General features: G+C 33.4%; 1 protein-coding gene and 1 long non-coding RNA gene across 4 annotated transcripts in view; one reads left to right on the top strand and one right to left on the bottom strand.

Moving 5' to 3' along the window:
* The window catches only part of CYP46A1 (cytochrome P450 family 46 subfamily A member 1), a 44,960-nt gene extending 40,264 nt beyond the window's left edge, over nucleotides 1-4,696 (top strand). For both annotated transcript variants that reach the window (XM_074291319.1, XM_074291320.1), the window contains 2 exons: nucleotides 2,221-2,287; nucleotides 3,783-4,696. In XM_074291319.1, coding sequence (XP_074147420.1) covers nucleotides 2,221-2,287; nucleotides 3,783-3,926 — 211 coding nt within the window. In that variant the 3' untranslated portion in view covers nucleotides 3,927-4,696. The remainder of the gene's footprint in view (nucleotides 1-2,220; nucleotides 2,288-3,782) is intronic.
* Nucleotides 1-10,904, bottom strand: part of LOC141556708 (uncharacterized) — a 51,041-nt gene extending 40,137 nt beyond the window's left edge. Inside the window, exon 1 of one of the 2 annotated variants that reach the window (XR_012486613.1) lies at nucleotides 10,848-10,904. This is a non-coding gene — a long non-coding RNA (uncharacterized LOC141556708). The remainder of the gene's footprint in view (nucleotides 1-10,847) is intronic. The other variant, XR_012486614.1, reaches the window with a different exon arrangement.
* Nucleotides 10,905-16,724: the final 5,820 nt, after the last annotated feature.

Raw genomic sequence — 16,724 nt, 5'->3', positions numbered from 1 at the left:
GTAACAAAAGAAAATACAAACAAAATAAAACAATAAAAATAAAGGAAGTAAAAAAGTATGCTTTAATCAGTATTCAGAGTTTATCAGTTCTCTCTTTAGGGGTGAGTAGCATTTTTCATGATGAGTCCTGTGTAATTATTTTGGATCAATGTCTTGATCAGGGTAGATAAGTGTTTCTCTATTAATCATCTTTACAATATTACTGTTACTGTATACAATGTTCTACTGCTTCTTCTCACTTCATTTTACATGGGTTCATATAAATGTTCCCGAGTTTTTTGCTAGTTTGACAAGTAAATTAATTGAGGTAGAATTATCATTTTTAGTTTATTGACTCAGTCTATCCATTAGCAATTAATATTTTCCCAGCTGTTTAGATCTGGTGTGTTTGTGTGTGTGTGAAGTGTAGGGGACCTAATCAGAATGATTCTAGCAGGTAGATTCATTAAATGTCAGGGAGATTGTGAGTCACATTCTTACCTTCTTAAAAAAGGTGGGAAAGTGACATGGAGTCTAGTAAATGATGGCAACCAGGCTCTGGGCAGGGCTATGTAGACAAGTGGAATGAACTTCAAGATGGTGACAGGGAGGATATAGAAGTAGCAGTGTGAAATAAGGAATATGCCTGCCACTCCTGGCCAAGTTTGTTGGGAGATTTGATTTAAGTAATTGTGGCCAATATTGCAGAAAATGGCAGAGAAATGTTTTGATTAGATTTCTGTAAATTCAAGAAGTTAAGAAATACAACAGGAAGAGATTTAGGATCATGATAATGATATTTTGAGGGATCCAGAAAGCATAATAGAAAGGGAGAAAAGAAAATAGAATAAGTTTTAGGGAAGGGATAAAGCTGAGTTAGATAGGAATGAAAGTTGGAGAAGAATTGCTAGAGAAAGGACTTTTTACCTAAAGAACAATGGCTCTGACTCACAGAAATAAGGGGGACATTACAGTTATGAGCTAGTCTTAGACAGGATCAAGTATGAAACATCTTGTAAATCAGCCCCTTCATCAGAAATCTGGTTTTAAGATGCTTCTACAGGTATTGAATGTATCTGAGGCATAATTGCATCAGTGGATTGGAAAAGGGGGCCGGAGGATTTGTGGATATGGCAGTTGGGAAGATATATGAAGAAGGGAAGAATTACTATTTATAGTTTTCATCTCAAGACAGACCTCCTCAGTGGTCCAAGTTAGGGAAAGATCATGGTGATCAACACAAATAAATCTTGGGAGAGAAGAGAGGAGCAAATGGCTAAGACATGATCATCCTATTTTTAAAGTATCTGAAAGGTTGGCATGTGGGAAGAGGTATTAGATTCAGTCTGCATAGTTCCAGAAGGTGGGATTAAATTTTATATTTTACCTTTTTTTTTAGTTCTTTGTATTTTTTTCTTTCTATTAAACATTGTCATGTGCCCAACAGAAGATCAGAGAGGATTCAGAATATGTAACAACAAATTTCCATTTCAAGAAAGCATATATAATAATAGAAGACATTATATTCATGATTGTCCATCTTTTCTTTGTTTCTTGTAGATTATTCTTTCGTCCTCTGCTATGCAATTTTTACTTTATACTTTTTTTCTCTTTCATCTCTCCCACTTCTCCCAAGCAGGCTTAATTAAGCATATATATAGATATAGATATATAGATACATACACATACATATATCTATATTCACACATAAATATATCTATAAATACATATACACTTATGTGCACACACATATATACATTTGCTTTTACACATATATAGACATGGATACAAAACAATATTGATATGGGTTACATATAATATAGATTTCTCTCTTGATTGTAGAAGATAGAATTAAAACCAAATGACTGTAAAATCAGTGTGAAAGATCAGCAGTAACAGGAAGTAGATTGTGAGTCAAGATAAGGAAGGATGCTTAACTATATAATGGCTATAATACTAATCTGCTGCCTTTTTAGAAACTAAAAGATTCAAGTAAAGTTTGGTTGATCACCTGACAGAAGTGTTATAGAGACTATTACTTTATTATTGGTCCTTATTGGGGTCCCTTCCAACTATAAGGTTCTGAGAGTCATTTATACACCTTGGGTATCTGTTACTTATGAAAACAACTTTCTGGCATAACAATATGTATGTCCTGTGATATTCAAGTGGTCCCTAATATGAGTGCCAGAATGAAGTCTCTGTATCAAATGTATAGTTAACCATCTTTTCATTTTACAGACCTAATTTTACCTACTTTCCATTTTCTTTGGGGCCAAGATCCTGCATTGGACAATACTTATCACAGGTAACAGATGACTTGTCATTTATTATCTTACCCCCAGAACAGTTAGGCATCTGTGTAGTACAACGAATAGAGTTCTGGACTTGGAACTAGGAAGAACTGAGTTCAAATCCAGCCTCCAACATTGATCCTGAGTAAGTTATTTAACTTCTGTCTCAGTTTCCTCAACTGTAAAATGAGAATAATAATGGTAGCATCTCCCTCCTGGAGCTGTTGTGAGAATCCAATGAGATAATGCATATGAAGTGTTCTGCAAATCTTATCACATTACATAAATTTATTCTGTTATGTTTAAAACGACCCATTTTCTTGGGGGAACTCTTTAAACAGAAGTCAAAGAATCAAGGATTTTATAGGAGGAAAGAATTTATGCTTCTTGTAGAGAATCAACTTGGCTATGTGACCTTGGCATGGGCTTTAGTTTCTTCTGCTAAATGAGGACACTTAACTAGATAATGCTCTAGTTTGACATATTCTGAATAATATAACTTTAATTGTCTCAGGTTTAGAGTCAGCAAGCACATATTAAATATTTGCTAAATGTAAAGTTCCATGTTAAGAATAGTTGGAGATATAAAGATGAATAAAACATAATCATTGCTCTAAAGAAGTCTCTATCTGCAGGATAGAGAAGATAGGGATCCATATAATTATACTAGATGACATATGTGTGTGTATGTATACACACACATACATACACACATATATTGGCAAGGCACACACATGCACAGACATATTAGCAAGGCAATTAGGATTATGTGATTTGCCCATGGTCATACAGTTAATAAATATTACATGTTTGAAGCCAGATTTGAACTTAGATCCCCTTGGCTTCAGGGCTAGTGCTCTAGCCATTGCACCATCTAGCTGTCCCAGTTGATCTTTATATTGTACTTTATTAAGCACTTTACCTACATGATCTCCTTGTGCTTGCTCTGTACGATAGGCCATAAGTCCCCATTTTACAGATGAAGAAACTGAGGCTAGATGAATTTGCTTCCTCAGCATCATCCAGAGAGAAAGTAGTAGAACTGGGGCTTGAACTTGTTCTGGGTCCAATTCCAGTGATTGTTTCACTCTGTCACTATTAATTCATGCTTGGGATAAAGGAAGAATAAAGGAGTAAGCATTTATATAATGCCCAGCACCATGCTAAGCACTTTTACAAATATCTCATTTGATCCTCATAGCAATTGTTGGAGATAAGTACTATTATTGTACCCATTTTACAATTGAGGAAACCAAGGCAAACATAAGTGACTTGAGTCTGAGGGTGAATGTGAACTCAAGTATTGCTGATTCCATTCTTCCCCTCAGCCTCTACCAGTGTTCTAAACTGCCACCAGCTGCCTCAAGTTAGAGATACAAAGAACATTCCAGGAAAGATTTGAAAGGGTAGGTGGGGAAAGAGAATAGATATCACAGTGGGCTATTCCCACCATGGCAGACTTCTGGGTAACATGTTATTAATAAGCCATTGTTTTTCATTTGAGTATAGATGGAAGTGAAAGTGCTGATGGCCAAAATGTTTCAGAGGCTGGAGTTTCAGATGGTCCCAGGACAAAGCTTTGGAATTTTGGAATCTGTGACTCTGAAGCCCAAGGATAGCATGACCTGCACTCTTAAGCCCCGGAGAAGGTAGAAAGGTTTCTCTGGTCATGAAGGATGTCTCTGTATTAACTTCTTCAGATATTATGGATTTTTCCCAGAATGGAATTTAGAATTAGGAGCCTTCTAATTTAGAGAGCCAAAATATTAGATCTTGAAGGGCCAACTTGCAATAATAGGCTATCTGCCATCTAAAACTGAGAATATTTATTCTCACTTCTAACGAATAGAGACAGTATGATACAGTGGTCAGTGCTGGATTTGGAGCTTGGAAAATGTGGGGGCCAATCCTGCCCTAGATACTTAGTAGCTGTGTAATGCTGGACAAATCACTGAAATCTTCTCAGTCTGTTTCCTTGTATGTAAAATGAAAATAATAATGACAATCATGATGGAAAATTAACTTTCTTTGGATTCATGAGAAAATAATAATCTTTTCCTACATAATGATTGAGAAAGGTCATGGTGGAAGGCAAAGAATTGATCAAAGATGAATTCAAAACATGAAGTAATCAGAACCTAAAATAATCTGAGAGGTTTTTTCCTTTTTTTAGTTTAAGGATTACTCAGACTAAATATGAATCTGGTTATCTGGGTCAGAGTAATTTAATTAAAGGAGTTCAATTGAAGACGTCCTACCCTTGTTCAATCACTACACTTATTAAATCAAAGAAGACTATTCCTGGACTGGACTGGAGAGAGGGGAATGGGATATGGTTTAGGAATCTATAGTAAAGAAGGATTAATCCAAAATCTTCCTACTAAGATAATTTGAAATTCATTAAAAATCTGTTATTTCTAAAAGAAGTGTGGAGAGTGAATTTTCTTTCACATTTGTTATCAAGACCTCGGGAAAATTAACCATGCCTCAATTCTCCATTACCACTGAGGACATTTATGGGGAGTGATCAGATTGGTGGAAGCTGCCAAAGGGAGTTGGAACCCGTTTTGCTCTATACTCATAATTGCTAATTGAATAAATCATAGCATCTTAATCCTTCATAATCATAGAATCTCCAAGATGGGAGTGGAGCGTCTACTGATATCTAGGGCTCTGCCCTAAGTGCTACTTTCCCATAATTAAACCTGGGAATTTGGATCTTAATTCAGGGAAGACAATCTCTGACTGGACTGGAGAGAAGGGAATGGGACACGGTTTATCTATAATGAAGAAAGATTAATCCAAAATCTTCCCAGTAGGATAATTTAAAATTAATCAAAAACCTCTTATTTCTAAAAGAAAGTTCTCTATATGTTTCATTTATCCCATAGTAACCCATAGTTGTCAGAATCCATCATGTGAGGTCAGGCAAGTGTATACTCAGCAGAAGAACTATCAGGATATTACCAGAAGAATTACTAGTATTCCTACATGTGTCTACTCTTTCCACTAATGGCATGGATATTCATGTATATTGTGTCCCAGGTTTATAGGAGAAACATGTTGTTGCAGTTTTCTATATCATGCTATTTCATTAAATGACTTTATTTTTAATTATTTGTTTCCTCTGGCTAATTAACAAAAGTGAACAGATTGATTGTGAAGAAGTATGGAAAGAAAGGTAGCAAGAGATAATTCAGGCAAAGTATATAACATAAAGATGTATGCTTACAAAGAACATCCTCTACTTTGCTAAAAGAAATCCTATAAAGAATGTAATTTGAAATGAGACTATCTATGGATGGTTGAATCTTCCAGATGTTTCTGTTTGTGATTCAGTTTACGCTTGTTGCATCAAACCCTGAAACATTACAGAGCATTGTGGAAGAGATCCATAATCACTCAAAAGAGTTTGACCTAAACATCCACAGAGGAAAAAATCAAATAGATGAAGAATGTCTATTGCCCTGAATATGACATGCAGTTGAAGAGACAACCTATATTATTTATCCATCAGTTTATTTATCTGAGACAAACAGTATAAACAACGAGTCAGACCCACAATTAAATAAAAAGAGGAGAATGTCTGGATTGCCTCCAGGAAACTAAAACTCATTCAATGACCCCAAATTTCTCTCAGAAGCAAAGGCAAATTTTAAAAAATAATGGTATTCTACCAAATGTTCTTATATAGCTGTGAGGCACAGAACACAGCTGTTTCCAAAGAACGGAATAGAAATTTCATACAGAGAATAGTGAAAAAAGCACATTGTAGTTATGAATAGAATGCAACATATGACAAGTGAGCAACTTCAAAGAAGAAATAAAATGTATGATAAAAAAGGGAGTTGGTCTGTTCATATAGCAAGGCTGAGGGTAGCCTGTGTGATCCACTAACACCCTTGTGATGACAGGCAAAAGTGAGAAAAGATTCCAGAACATTTGGTGGACTCCTTCACAAACATCTCCCCTGACAACTCCTTTCTCCAGGAGGGAATAGACAAGAGTCAGAGGATGAGCAGGCATGAATCAATGATGCTCTCTATCACAGAAGGGGATATCCACATTTTAAAGCTTACTTAATGACTCCAAATTTCTTCCAGAAACAAAAATAAATTATTTTTAAAATAATGGTATTCTCTTAGTGTTCTTATGTAGCTGTAAGACACAAAACATGATAGTTTCTGGTGATAATATTTTAATCCTTTAGCTATATTTGTAGCATTTTAACTATCCATAGAAATTCAAAAAAATTTAAGCCTCTCGATTTGACTTCTTTCTATATATTTCTACATTCTTTTTGGACTTAGATTCCTATATTTCTCATAGTTTGTTGATTACTTCAGATAGATTTGGAAGATTTTGCTTAGAGGAAAGACTTTTAAGGTATTTTGTTCCTATCTATTTGTACATGTTTTCTATAGAGATTTCTGAATTCTTTACATATCCAAATACATCTATGGGTCTATGGAATAATGCTAGTTACTATTTTCCAATAACTGAAAGATGTATAATTTCACCGGCATAGATATTTTATTGCTACAAATTGCAATACCCCTATTTTTGTTACAAATTGCAATACCCCTATTTTTGCTACAAATTGCAACACCCCTATAATTTAGTATATAGTTTCCTACTATTTCATTATAACAAGGTTAGGAGGATCCAGGGAAGTATATATTTTAAAAATTTAGGATGTACAACTAGAATACCATGACATAGGATTTAACCATGATGCAGAATTGATACAAGTAAAAATACATTATTTTGAAGAGTAGTATTCAGGTTGGATATAGTGCTACAATATATTTATAAGAATGAATTTAAAACAGTTCTGACATTGTGTAAAAATAATAGTAACTTAAGAAGTTATTTGTACCTAAGAATTTTATGATATAATTATTGTGTGAATTTTGTTAATAAATTGAATTCTATCTTAAAAAATCTAATACTCTGTGGTCAATCTTGTGCTGTATCTTTCTGAATTTAGTGAGGCTGGCCCTTGTACAGTACATCTGTCACATGGCCTAGACTCAAAGCCTTTCCAGCATAGCATGTCAACAAGATTTTGATCTCTGGTATCAAGGTCTTCAAGTTCTCATGATCACTTCCATCCCAATGTGGAAGCATCAAAGAAAGACTTCATTGGAATCCCTATGATGAAATATAACGGTAGATCACTTTACAATCAGTATAATTCTTCCTTCGTGCCTGGGAATCACTAATCACTGAAGATTCTGGAGAGACATGAGCATAGTATTGCCTTATCCTTTCTTTTGTTTGTTTGTTTGGTTTTTTTTTTTTTTTTTTGGAACTCACCAAAGTTACCAGTGACTTGTGTGGTTCACTTTGTCTTATTTGTAGGCTCAAGATGAGGTACCTCATGACACCACATGGTGGCAACATTTTTTCACTTTTGCTTCCTGTTGTTGGTATTTGTTTTTTTAATTTACTTTTAAAATATTTTGTTATTGCTCTTTTATTTTTAAACATCATTGTCACTTTCTAATGATTACTCACACACTAGAATCCTTCCTAATAACAATGCACTAGCAAAACAAAATCTAGCAAAACAAATCAACTTATTAACCATATGCCTTAATCCTGACTTATTATTGTCCATATCTATTTTTTTTAATGGAATCTAGATGACATAGCGAATAAAGTACCAGGCTTGGAATCATGAGGAATCATCTCTCCAAGTTCAAATCTGACCTTGATACTTACTAGCTATGTGACATTGGGCTAGATACTTAACCTTGCTTGCCTCAGTTTTCTCATCTGTAAAATGAATTGGAGTAGAAATGATTAAATCACTACAGTGTCTTTCCCAAGAAAATCCTAAATGGGGTCACAAATAGTTGTACACAATGGAACAGATTTTTTGTTAGGCAGGAAATATAATTTGCTATCACTACATCTGAAGTCTGTTTTGTAGTCCTTTAAATAATTGTGGTCATTGTCTAAGTTATTCTGTTCTTTTTTTTCCTTCCTGAATTATTTTTTTTTATTTTAGTTTATTAACCAGCAAGTATTTTTCTTTTCCTATCACCTCTCCCTTAATTAAAAGAAAACAAAACCTTTGTAACAACTATGCACAATCAAGCCAAACTCTAGTATATAAAAATGCTTGTCTTCTTATTACTTCCGCATCAGTTCAGATTTCCAAAATTTTCTGAATTAATATTTGCCATTTCTTATAATACAATAATATTCTATTACATTTATGTACAAACCTTTTGTTCAGCCATACTCCACTTGGTTGAAATTCACTTTTTTTTTAGTTCTTTGTTATGACCAAAAAAAAAAAAAATCTATATAAATGCTCTTTGTATGTAAAGGACATTTCTTCTTTGACTTTCTTGAGGTAAGTACCTAGTAGTAATATCTCTGGTTCATAGGGTTTGTACAGTTTAAAGGCTTTTTAGTATCATTATTATTCAATCATTTCAGATTCTTTGTGACCCCATTTGGGCTTTTCTTGGAAAAGATACTGGAGTCATTTGCCATTTCCTTCTCCAGTTCATTTTACATTAAGGAAACTGAGGCAAAAAAGGGCTAAGCGTCTTTCCCAGGGTCTCCTAGCTAGGAAGTGTCTCAGATCAGATTTGAACTTGAATCCTCCTGACTCTAAACCCAACATTCTATCCACTATGCACTATTACTGCTTTTAGTAAGATTCCAGAGTTCAAATCAGCCACAGCTAACTGTGTGACCCTAGGAAAGCCACATAACCTCTGCTTGTCTTAATTTTCTCATTTGTAAAATTGAGATAATGACAGAATTTACCTCCCGCAGTTGTTATGAGGATTAAATGAGATAATAATTATAAACTGCATGGCATGGTGCCTGGAACACTGAGGGCTATATAAATGCTGGCTATCATTATTAATATTATTATTATCTAAATTCAAAAATTGAAGGATGACAAATAATTCCCCAAGATGAGGTAAACAAGAAAGGTTGGGGACAATGGGTGTGGAATATTTTATATTTTGTCAGAAAGGTTTGATCTATTGTTTTTTTTTCTTAATTGTTTTTTCACTTTTCATCTTAGTTACAAAGGAAGGTCCACTGGCTAAGGAATGGATAATCTGGAAATGAGTGTAATTTAAAAACAAAAGACACCAATAAAATTATTTCAAAAAGAGATGAGCAAGGAAATTACATTATGACCATATGCTTCATAAGTAATAAAACAATATCAGTGTTATACATTCATGCACTGAATAGCACAGCATCTAAATACTTAAAGCAAAAATTAACCAAATTACAGAGAAAAATAGACAACTAATAATTACTGGGTTCTTTAATGTGATCCTTTGAGGCCTAGACAAATCTCACAGAAAGATAAGCCACAAAAAGTTAGGGAGTTGGATAGAACCTTAAAAAATGTAGAAATGCTAGATTTCTGGCAGTGAGTAAAACTATAGGATTTTCATGGCACCTTTACAAAAGGAGGCAAAAAACTCATTAACAAATACAAAAATTCAGAAATATTAAAACTCATCCTTTATAGATTATAGACAATAAAACATAATTTAAAAAAATAAAGAAAAGTCACATTGAAATGGAGCTCAAATAATATAATACTAAAGAATGTGTGTATTAAAGAACATGTCATAAGAATAATAAATTATTTTAATCAAAGAAAATTATAGCAATAAGACAATAAGCCAAAACATTTGAAATGTGGCCAAAGAAGAGCTTAGGGAAAAAGTTATATCTCTGTAAGGGGTTGATTGAATCAATCAATCACTCCACCCCACTTAAGGGACTAGTAGGATACTATAACTGCCCCCCCCTCATATATTTGTCAGGTGAGAACCCCTCTACAGAATTAATTAATCAATCAAAGGGCTATACTATTCACCTTAATTTGGAAGAAGCAAAAGTCATTGGATTAAGTAAAATGAAGCTACCGAGGAAATATTTTGGGATTGGTTGAGGAGACAGTCATGACTGTGGGGGATAAAATTGTATCTGTTTAATCATTTTTCAGGCACGTCTACTTCTTCATGACCACTTTGGGGGGTTTTATTTGCCATTTCCTTCTCCAGCTCATTTTATAGATTTAAGTGAGCAGACAGAATTAAGTGAATCAACCAGGGAAACACAGGTAGGAAGTGTCTAAGGCTAAATTTCAATTCAGGTTTTCTTGACTTCAGTCTGGGAGCTCTGAACACTAAACCACTAAGTTATTATTCCAATATTAGAGCCAGAAGGGCCTTATTAGCATTGTTTTAACACCTAATGTTAGATTTAGAAGAGACTATACAGATCACCTCTCCTGATTCCCTCATTTTACAGTGGAAGAAAGCAATCTATTTCAATAAACATTTACTACTTGCATATTATGTGCAAGGAATGGCATTATGCTGACAGAAACTAAATAATCAAGAAGTTTATTTCTTTTTAAGGCAGCATGCTGCCATGGAAATGTTATTGGGTTTCTTAGCATGGTCCTGCTTTATTGTATCACCATTGTTACACTGTTCAGTAAATTAAACTTTATGTATAGTGAGGTAAGTCGAAAAAGACCTAAATTTTAATTTTCACTTTGACACTCCTTACCTGTATGATCTTGAGCTACTTACTTGATGTCACTTCTCTGGGCCCCCATTTCATATCTGTAAAAGGAATGGGTTTCACAAAATTATTTCTAAGACCTCCTCCAGTTCTAATATTTGTGTTCTACAGTCAGCTTCAACTCTAATATACTATAATTCTAGATCACCCTCTGAGTGGCATCTTGCATAAAGCACCATTTTGGATAATAAAATATACAAATATCAAGTATGACAGGGAAGCCTAGAGTTGGACAATTTCTTAAGGTGAGCTGGTAGAGCCCTTAGTGTAGGATGCAGAGGGCATTATAGATGAAAAGGACTAGCAGGTTGGCTTAAAAATAAGCCATGCACCATCTGCAATGGTTCCCATCTTTTTTTGTTCCATGGACCTCTTTCAATAACAATAAAAATGTATTTTAAACCCCCAGGATTTGTTCATAATTATATTACTCATTTTTTAATGTATTCACTAACTACATACAAAAACTATAATGATAATATTAATCTTTTTAAAAGCTCCAGGAAATTTGCATTATATATAAAATAAAAACTTTTATTATGTCCATAATTACAAAAACTCTAAATTTAAACTTACAAGCTAAAATTATAAATAAATACAAATATCTTATGTGGAAAATTCCATTAATTATATGTGTGTGTATTATATATATATTTAGTAGACACATATGTTTCATTTCAATGTTAGACTCTGATTTGGACGAAGTTTTACAATATGTGGTTCAAGACCTGTCAAAAATAATCTTAAATATAGTTCTTTAATGAGCTTATTTCTGTATTTTGATTTAAAATAGGAATGAGATAAAAATGCTCCCTCACGCAAATATATTGTAAAAAGTATTATGAAATTTTATATCTCACTGAGAAATGGAAATTAATTTTTCATTTTTAGCCTCCTAATTGATGAAAATGAATATTTAGTTATGATATAAAATATTTATTTCTGTATTTTGATTTAAAATAGGAATGAGGCAAAAATGTTCCCTCACACAAATATATAACAGAAAATATTATGAGAATTTTACAAGATTTCTTGCTGAGAAATGGAAAATCACTTTTCATTTTTAGCCCTCTAACCAATTGATGAAAGTGAATATTTAGTTATGATATAAAATATTTACTTTTTTCATGGCTAATGAAAAACACTGTATTAAATTTTAAATGAACTTAAATACAATTGCATTTACTACTTTAAAAAAAAGTTTATTTGTAACGAACTTTGTAAGAAAAGATTCTCTTAAATCATGACTTTCTACTTTCCACTATTATCACAATAGTTATATTTTCTTTTTTACTGTTTTTTAAAATATGTTAAAGTATATGTTAAATACAATACATGTATACATGTCCATACAGTTATTTTGTTGCACAAGAAATAAGTTACAATTAACCTGTGAAGGAAATCAAAAATGCAGGCAGACAAAAATAAAGGGATTGGGAATTCTATGTAGTGCTCACACTCATGTCCCTGAGCTCTTTTGCTGGGCGTAGCTGGTTCAATTCATTACTGTTCTATTGGAACTGATTTGTTTCATCTCATTTTTGAAGATGGCCACATCCATCAGAATCGATCATCATGTAGTATTGTTGTTGAAGTGTATGATGATCTCCTGGTCCTGCTCATTTCACTCAGCATCATTTCATGAAAGTCTCTCCAGGCCTTTATGAAATCAACCTGCTGGCCATTTCTTACAGAACAATAATATTCCATAACATTCATATACCGTAATTTATTCATCTATTCTCCAAATTGATGGGCATCCACTCAGTTTCCAGTTTCTTGCCACTACAAAAAGGGCTGCCACAATATTTTTGCACATACAAGTCCCTTTCCCTCCTTTAGCATCTCTTTGGGATATAAGCCCAGTCGTAACACTGCTGGATCAAAGGGTATGCACAGTTTGATAACTTTTTGAGCATAGTTCCAAATCTCTCCAGAATGGCTGAATATATTCATAATTCCACCAACAATGTAGCATACTAGTTATATTTTCACAGAAACTCTTCTAAACAACTGACCAGTGCTACAAATTAATTCACTGAAAAATCTGCTAGAGAGAACAGAAACATAACTGGAAGACAAAATTTTAATAAGAAAACATCCAATGTAGGAGTTAGGATTTGAACAAGATTTTCTGGCTCCAAATTCAGTGTGGTTACCTCAAGAAGTTCTTACTTCTGGTATTACTACAATTATTTTATCAACTGACAATTTATCCTTGTGAACAAGATTGATTATGGTTTAAATTAGTTACAAATGGAGAAGTAAAAGTTAAAGTGGATTCAAAACTGATTGCTGACTGGGCCCAAAAGGTAATTACTATGGCTCTGTATTATCTTAAAGGTTTGTAATGAAGGACTTCAGAAATCTATCTATGGCTTTATGCTATTTAACATTTAAAGATTTAATTTAATTTAAAATTTAAACATTTTAAATCAATGATTCATGATAAAGGCATGGACAGCATGCTTATCCTATTTGCAAATGACATAGAGCCAGTAGGGATAGGTAATATATCCAAGAGATTTTGAGAAGCTGGAATATGAAAATAAATTAAATAATGAAATTTAATATACATAAGCATAATGCCCTTCTCTTGGGTTTAAAAAAAAACAGTTTAACAGTGAGAACTTGTAGCTAAAGAAGTATGTGAAGATTAGGGGAACTGCAGGGGAAAATGTGGCAGGCCAAAAAAATTGGTATTTCAGACATTATCAAAGTCATAGTATCCAATGATAACTGCTTCTGCAGGTACTGCCAACTACCTCCTTGCCAACTACAACTCCTGAAGACCTACAAAGAAATCTTTTCACCAAAGTCCTTGGTATTGTCAAAAGGTTTAAGGTAAAAACTGACATGATTTTATCTACTGAAATACATGAAATAAGATGTATTTGTATGTTTACATTTCCCTTCTACACTTTAACCAAACTGGATTATGGACAAATCACCAAGCCTTACCAGCTGCCCTGCCCTTGGAAACTTCTCATGTGTGTTATATCCCTCTATTAGAGAGGTTCTTCAGTTTTTTGTGTGGAACCTTTTGGCAATCTGGCAAAGTTTATAGACTTCTAAAAATACTGTTTTTAAAAACATAAATAAAATGTACAGATTTACAAAGGAAACCAATGACTATGAAATGAAGATACAATGTTTTTCTCATTCAAATTGGCAGATACCCTCAGATTTATGAACCTTTGAGAGCGGGGGCATAGACTTTTGTCTTAGGTTAAGGACCCCTTATTTTATTAGAATGTGAGCTCCTTGAAAGCAAGGATTGTCTTATTTTTATTTTAATTGATTTGATTTTAATTTTTTAAAATGTATGTGTATTTATCTGGTAAAATATATGTGTGTACATATGTATATGCATATGCATATGCATATGCATGTATATACATATATAATTCCAATATTATACATTGTTGCTCAGTTGTTCGGCCATTCCCAACTCATGACCTTAGAAATATAGCATACTAGATCCCATATCCATGGGATTTTCTTGTCAGAGACTAGAGTGGTTTGTCATTTCCTTCTTTCATTTATTTATTTATTTTTTATTTCCTTCATTAGCTTATTTTACAGATGAGAAAACTGAAGCAGAGTTAAGTGACTTGCCCAGGGTCTCACAATTATGATAGTCTTAGTGAATTCTAGAGGTCATTATATGTTAGGAAGTATAGAATTTTAAATAAGTATTTTTCCTAATCATCACCAGGTCTCTTTTTAGAGACTAAAAAATACAATTCTAAAGAGTTAATGGGTTAAAGAGCTGTTGGGGTAGTGTAGGAGATAAGAGTGTAGGACTTAGAATGTTAAAGACTTGGAGAGTTTAAAAGCCCCTATTTCTTCCAATAGATAATGAGCCATGCTAGATAGCCTGGAGAATCTGTATATCATTGTTTTCTAAAGTTTTTTTTCTTTTCCTTCTTTTCTTTTTTCCTCCCTTCTCTCATCCCTTCCTTCCTTCCTTCCTTTCTCCCTCCCTCTCCCAATTCTCTCTTTCTCTTTTTCTTTCCTTCTTTCCTTACTTTTTTCTTTCTTTTTCACTATAATGTTTTTGTTTTTAATGTTGTTTTCTAATATTCATACCAAATCATTGATTTGACATACAAGGACCAGATTACCTGATGATGGCAAATATGATGGACAATTAGAAACCATTCTTGTGGTCACAAGATTGTGGGGATACTTCCTCCCCCTAGAGCTCTTGTGGTTTGTGGTTGGATTAAGTCTTTCCATTTTGCCTTCAGTTCTTTTTTCTTCTCTGATCCTTAGAGAGCCCCCAGGGATATTTGCTCTAGCTCCACAGGCAGTCTGAATGTTGGGAAACCTTTTAAAAATGTTTGCTAGCGGTGTGATTCAGTATAAGTCATCATATTTCTCTGTCTCTAATGTTTTTCTTTACAAATAAAGGAGTTGGACCAGAAGATCTTTAAGGCATCTTTCATTAAAAACATTTTATGTATGACTATTCTAATGGTCCCATATATCTGGCATTCACAGAATCAAAAGTTAATATCATGTGGTAGACAGAGTGCTGGGTTTGAATGGTGTTTCTATAACACTTGCTGAATGATCTTGGAAAAATCACATAATCTCTTTTCTCTCTTTTTTTTGGGGGGGGAATTTCACTTTTTAAAATTTTATTTGTTTATTTTCAATTTTTGTAATAAAACAAGAATTTCTATAACAGTGGAATAAAAAAAGATTGCATATGAAACTGCAAATCTACTATGTTTAACTAGCTATTTCTTTTAAATATATGATAAAATTATCATGGCTTGCCTTTTCCCCCCAATGACTTAGTTTTCTTATCTACAAAATGAGGGAGTAGTAGTTGACGACCTGGAAAATTCCTTCTAGCTCCATCTCTATGATCCTATGATCCCATGACTCACAGCATTTCAGAGGTGGAATGGAACTCAGCAGTCATTTGGTCTAGCCTATGCCCACCCCCCTCAAAAAAATTCCTCCTTCAACATATATGGCATGTGCTCAATCAGTCTTTAATTGAAACACTGTAAGGAGGAGGAATTTATTGTCTTTGAGCTTCTGAATAGCTCTGATATTAAGAATATTAAGGAATTGTTTCTTAAATGCATCAGAAATGTCTCTGCATTTTTCACTCTTTACTTCTGCTTCTGTCTCCCTGGGGCCATGCAAAAAAAAAAAAAAAAAAAAAAAAAGCTAAACCTTTGCTGCATGACCACATTTCACATACATGAAAATAGCTACCATGTCAAAGTCTTTTTCCCATTCCTACCCCTAACCTTCTCTAACAAGCTAATCATCTCCTTGTTCTTTCAACCAATCTACAGATACCATGAACTTGAAATCTTTTGTCATCCTGTTTGTAAACTCTGGACCTTCTTTAGCTTATCCATGTTCTTTCTCAAATATGGGACTTAGAATTGGACACAACATTCCCAGTATGGTTTGACTTGGGTAAAATAGGAGGGATTTAATACTTCCTTATTTCCAAAATCAATGCCTCTCTTAATATACATAAAGATTGCATTAACTTAGTTTGTAGTCCTCTAAACCTTGCAAATATCTTTTTTTTGCCCTTATTATATTCAGTCCATTCTTCTAATCTCTCCAGCTATTTTTGAATCTGATTGTTAAGGAGAATATTAACAAATCCTCCTGGATTTGTGTTACATATAATTTTAAAAAGCATTGTTTTCTTTTGCATTTTTATACTATATTTATTTCCTTATATATCCTTGCCACCCAACATAAAAACCTCCTTTGTAACAAAGAAAAGATAGTTTTTAAAAAACCTACCATTTGTACATTTGATAAGCATAGCAGATATGCTTTTATTTAACGTTATTATGCAAATATTTAATAGCTTTG

This window comes from Sminthopsis crassicaudata, chromosome 2 (assembly GCF_048593235.1).
Source record: "Sminthopsis crassicaudata isolate SCR6 chromosome 2, ASM4859323v1, whole genome shotgun sequence".
NCBI lineage: Eukaryota > Metazoa > Chordata > Mammalia > Dasyuromorphia > Dasyuridae > Sminthopsis > Sminthopsis crassicaudata.
This window is presented reverse-complemented; position numbering and strand designations above follow the sequence as displayed.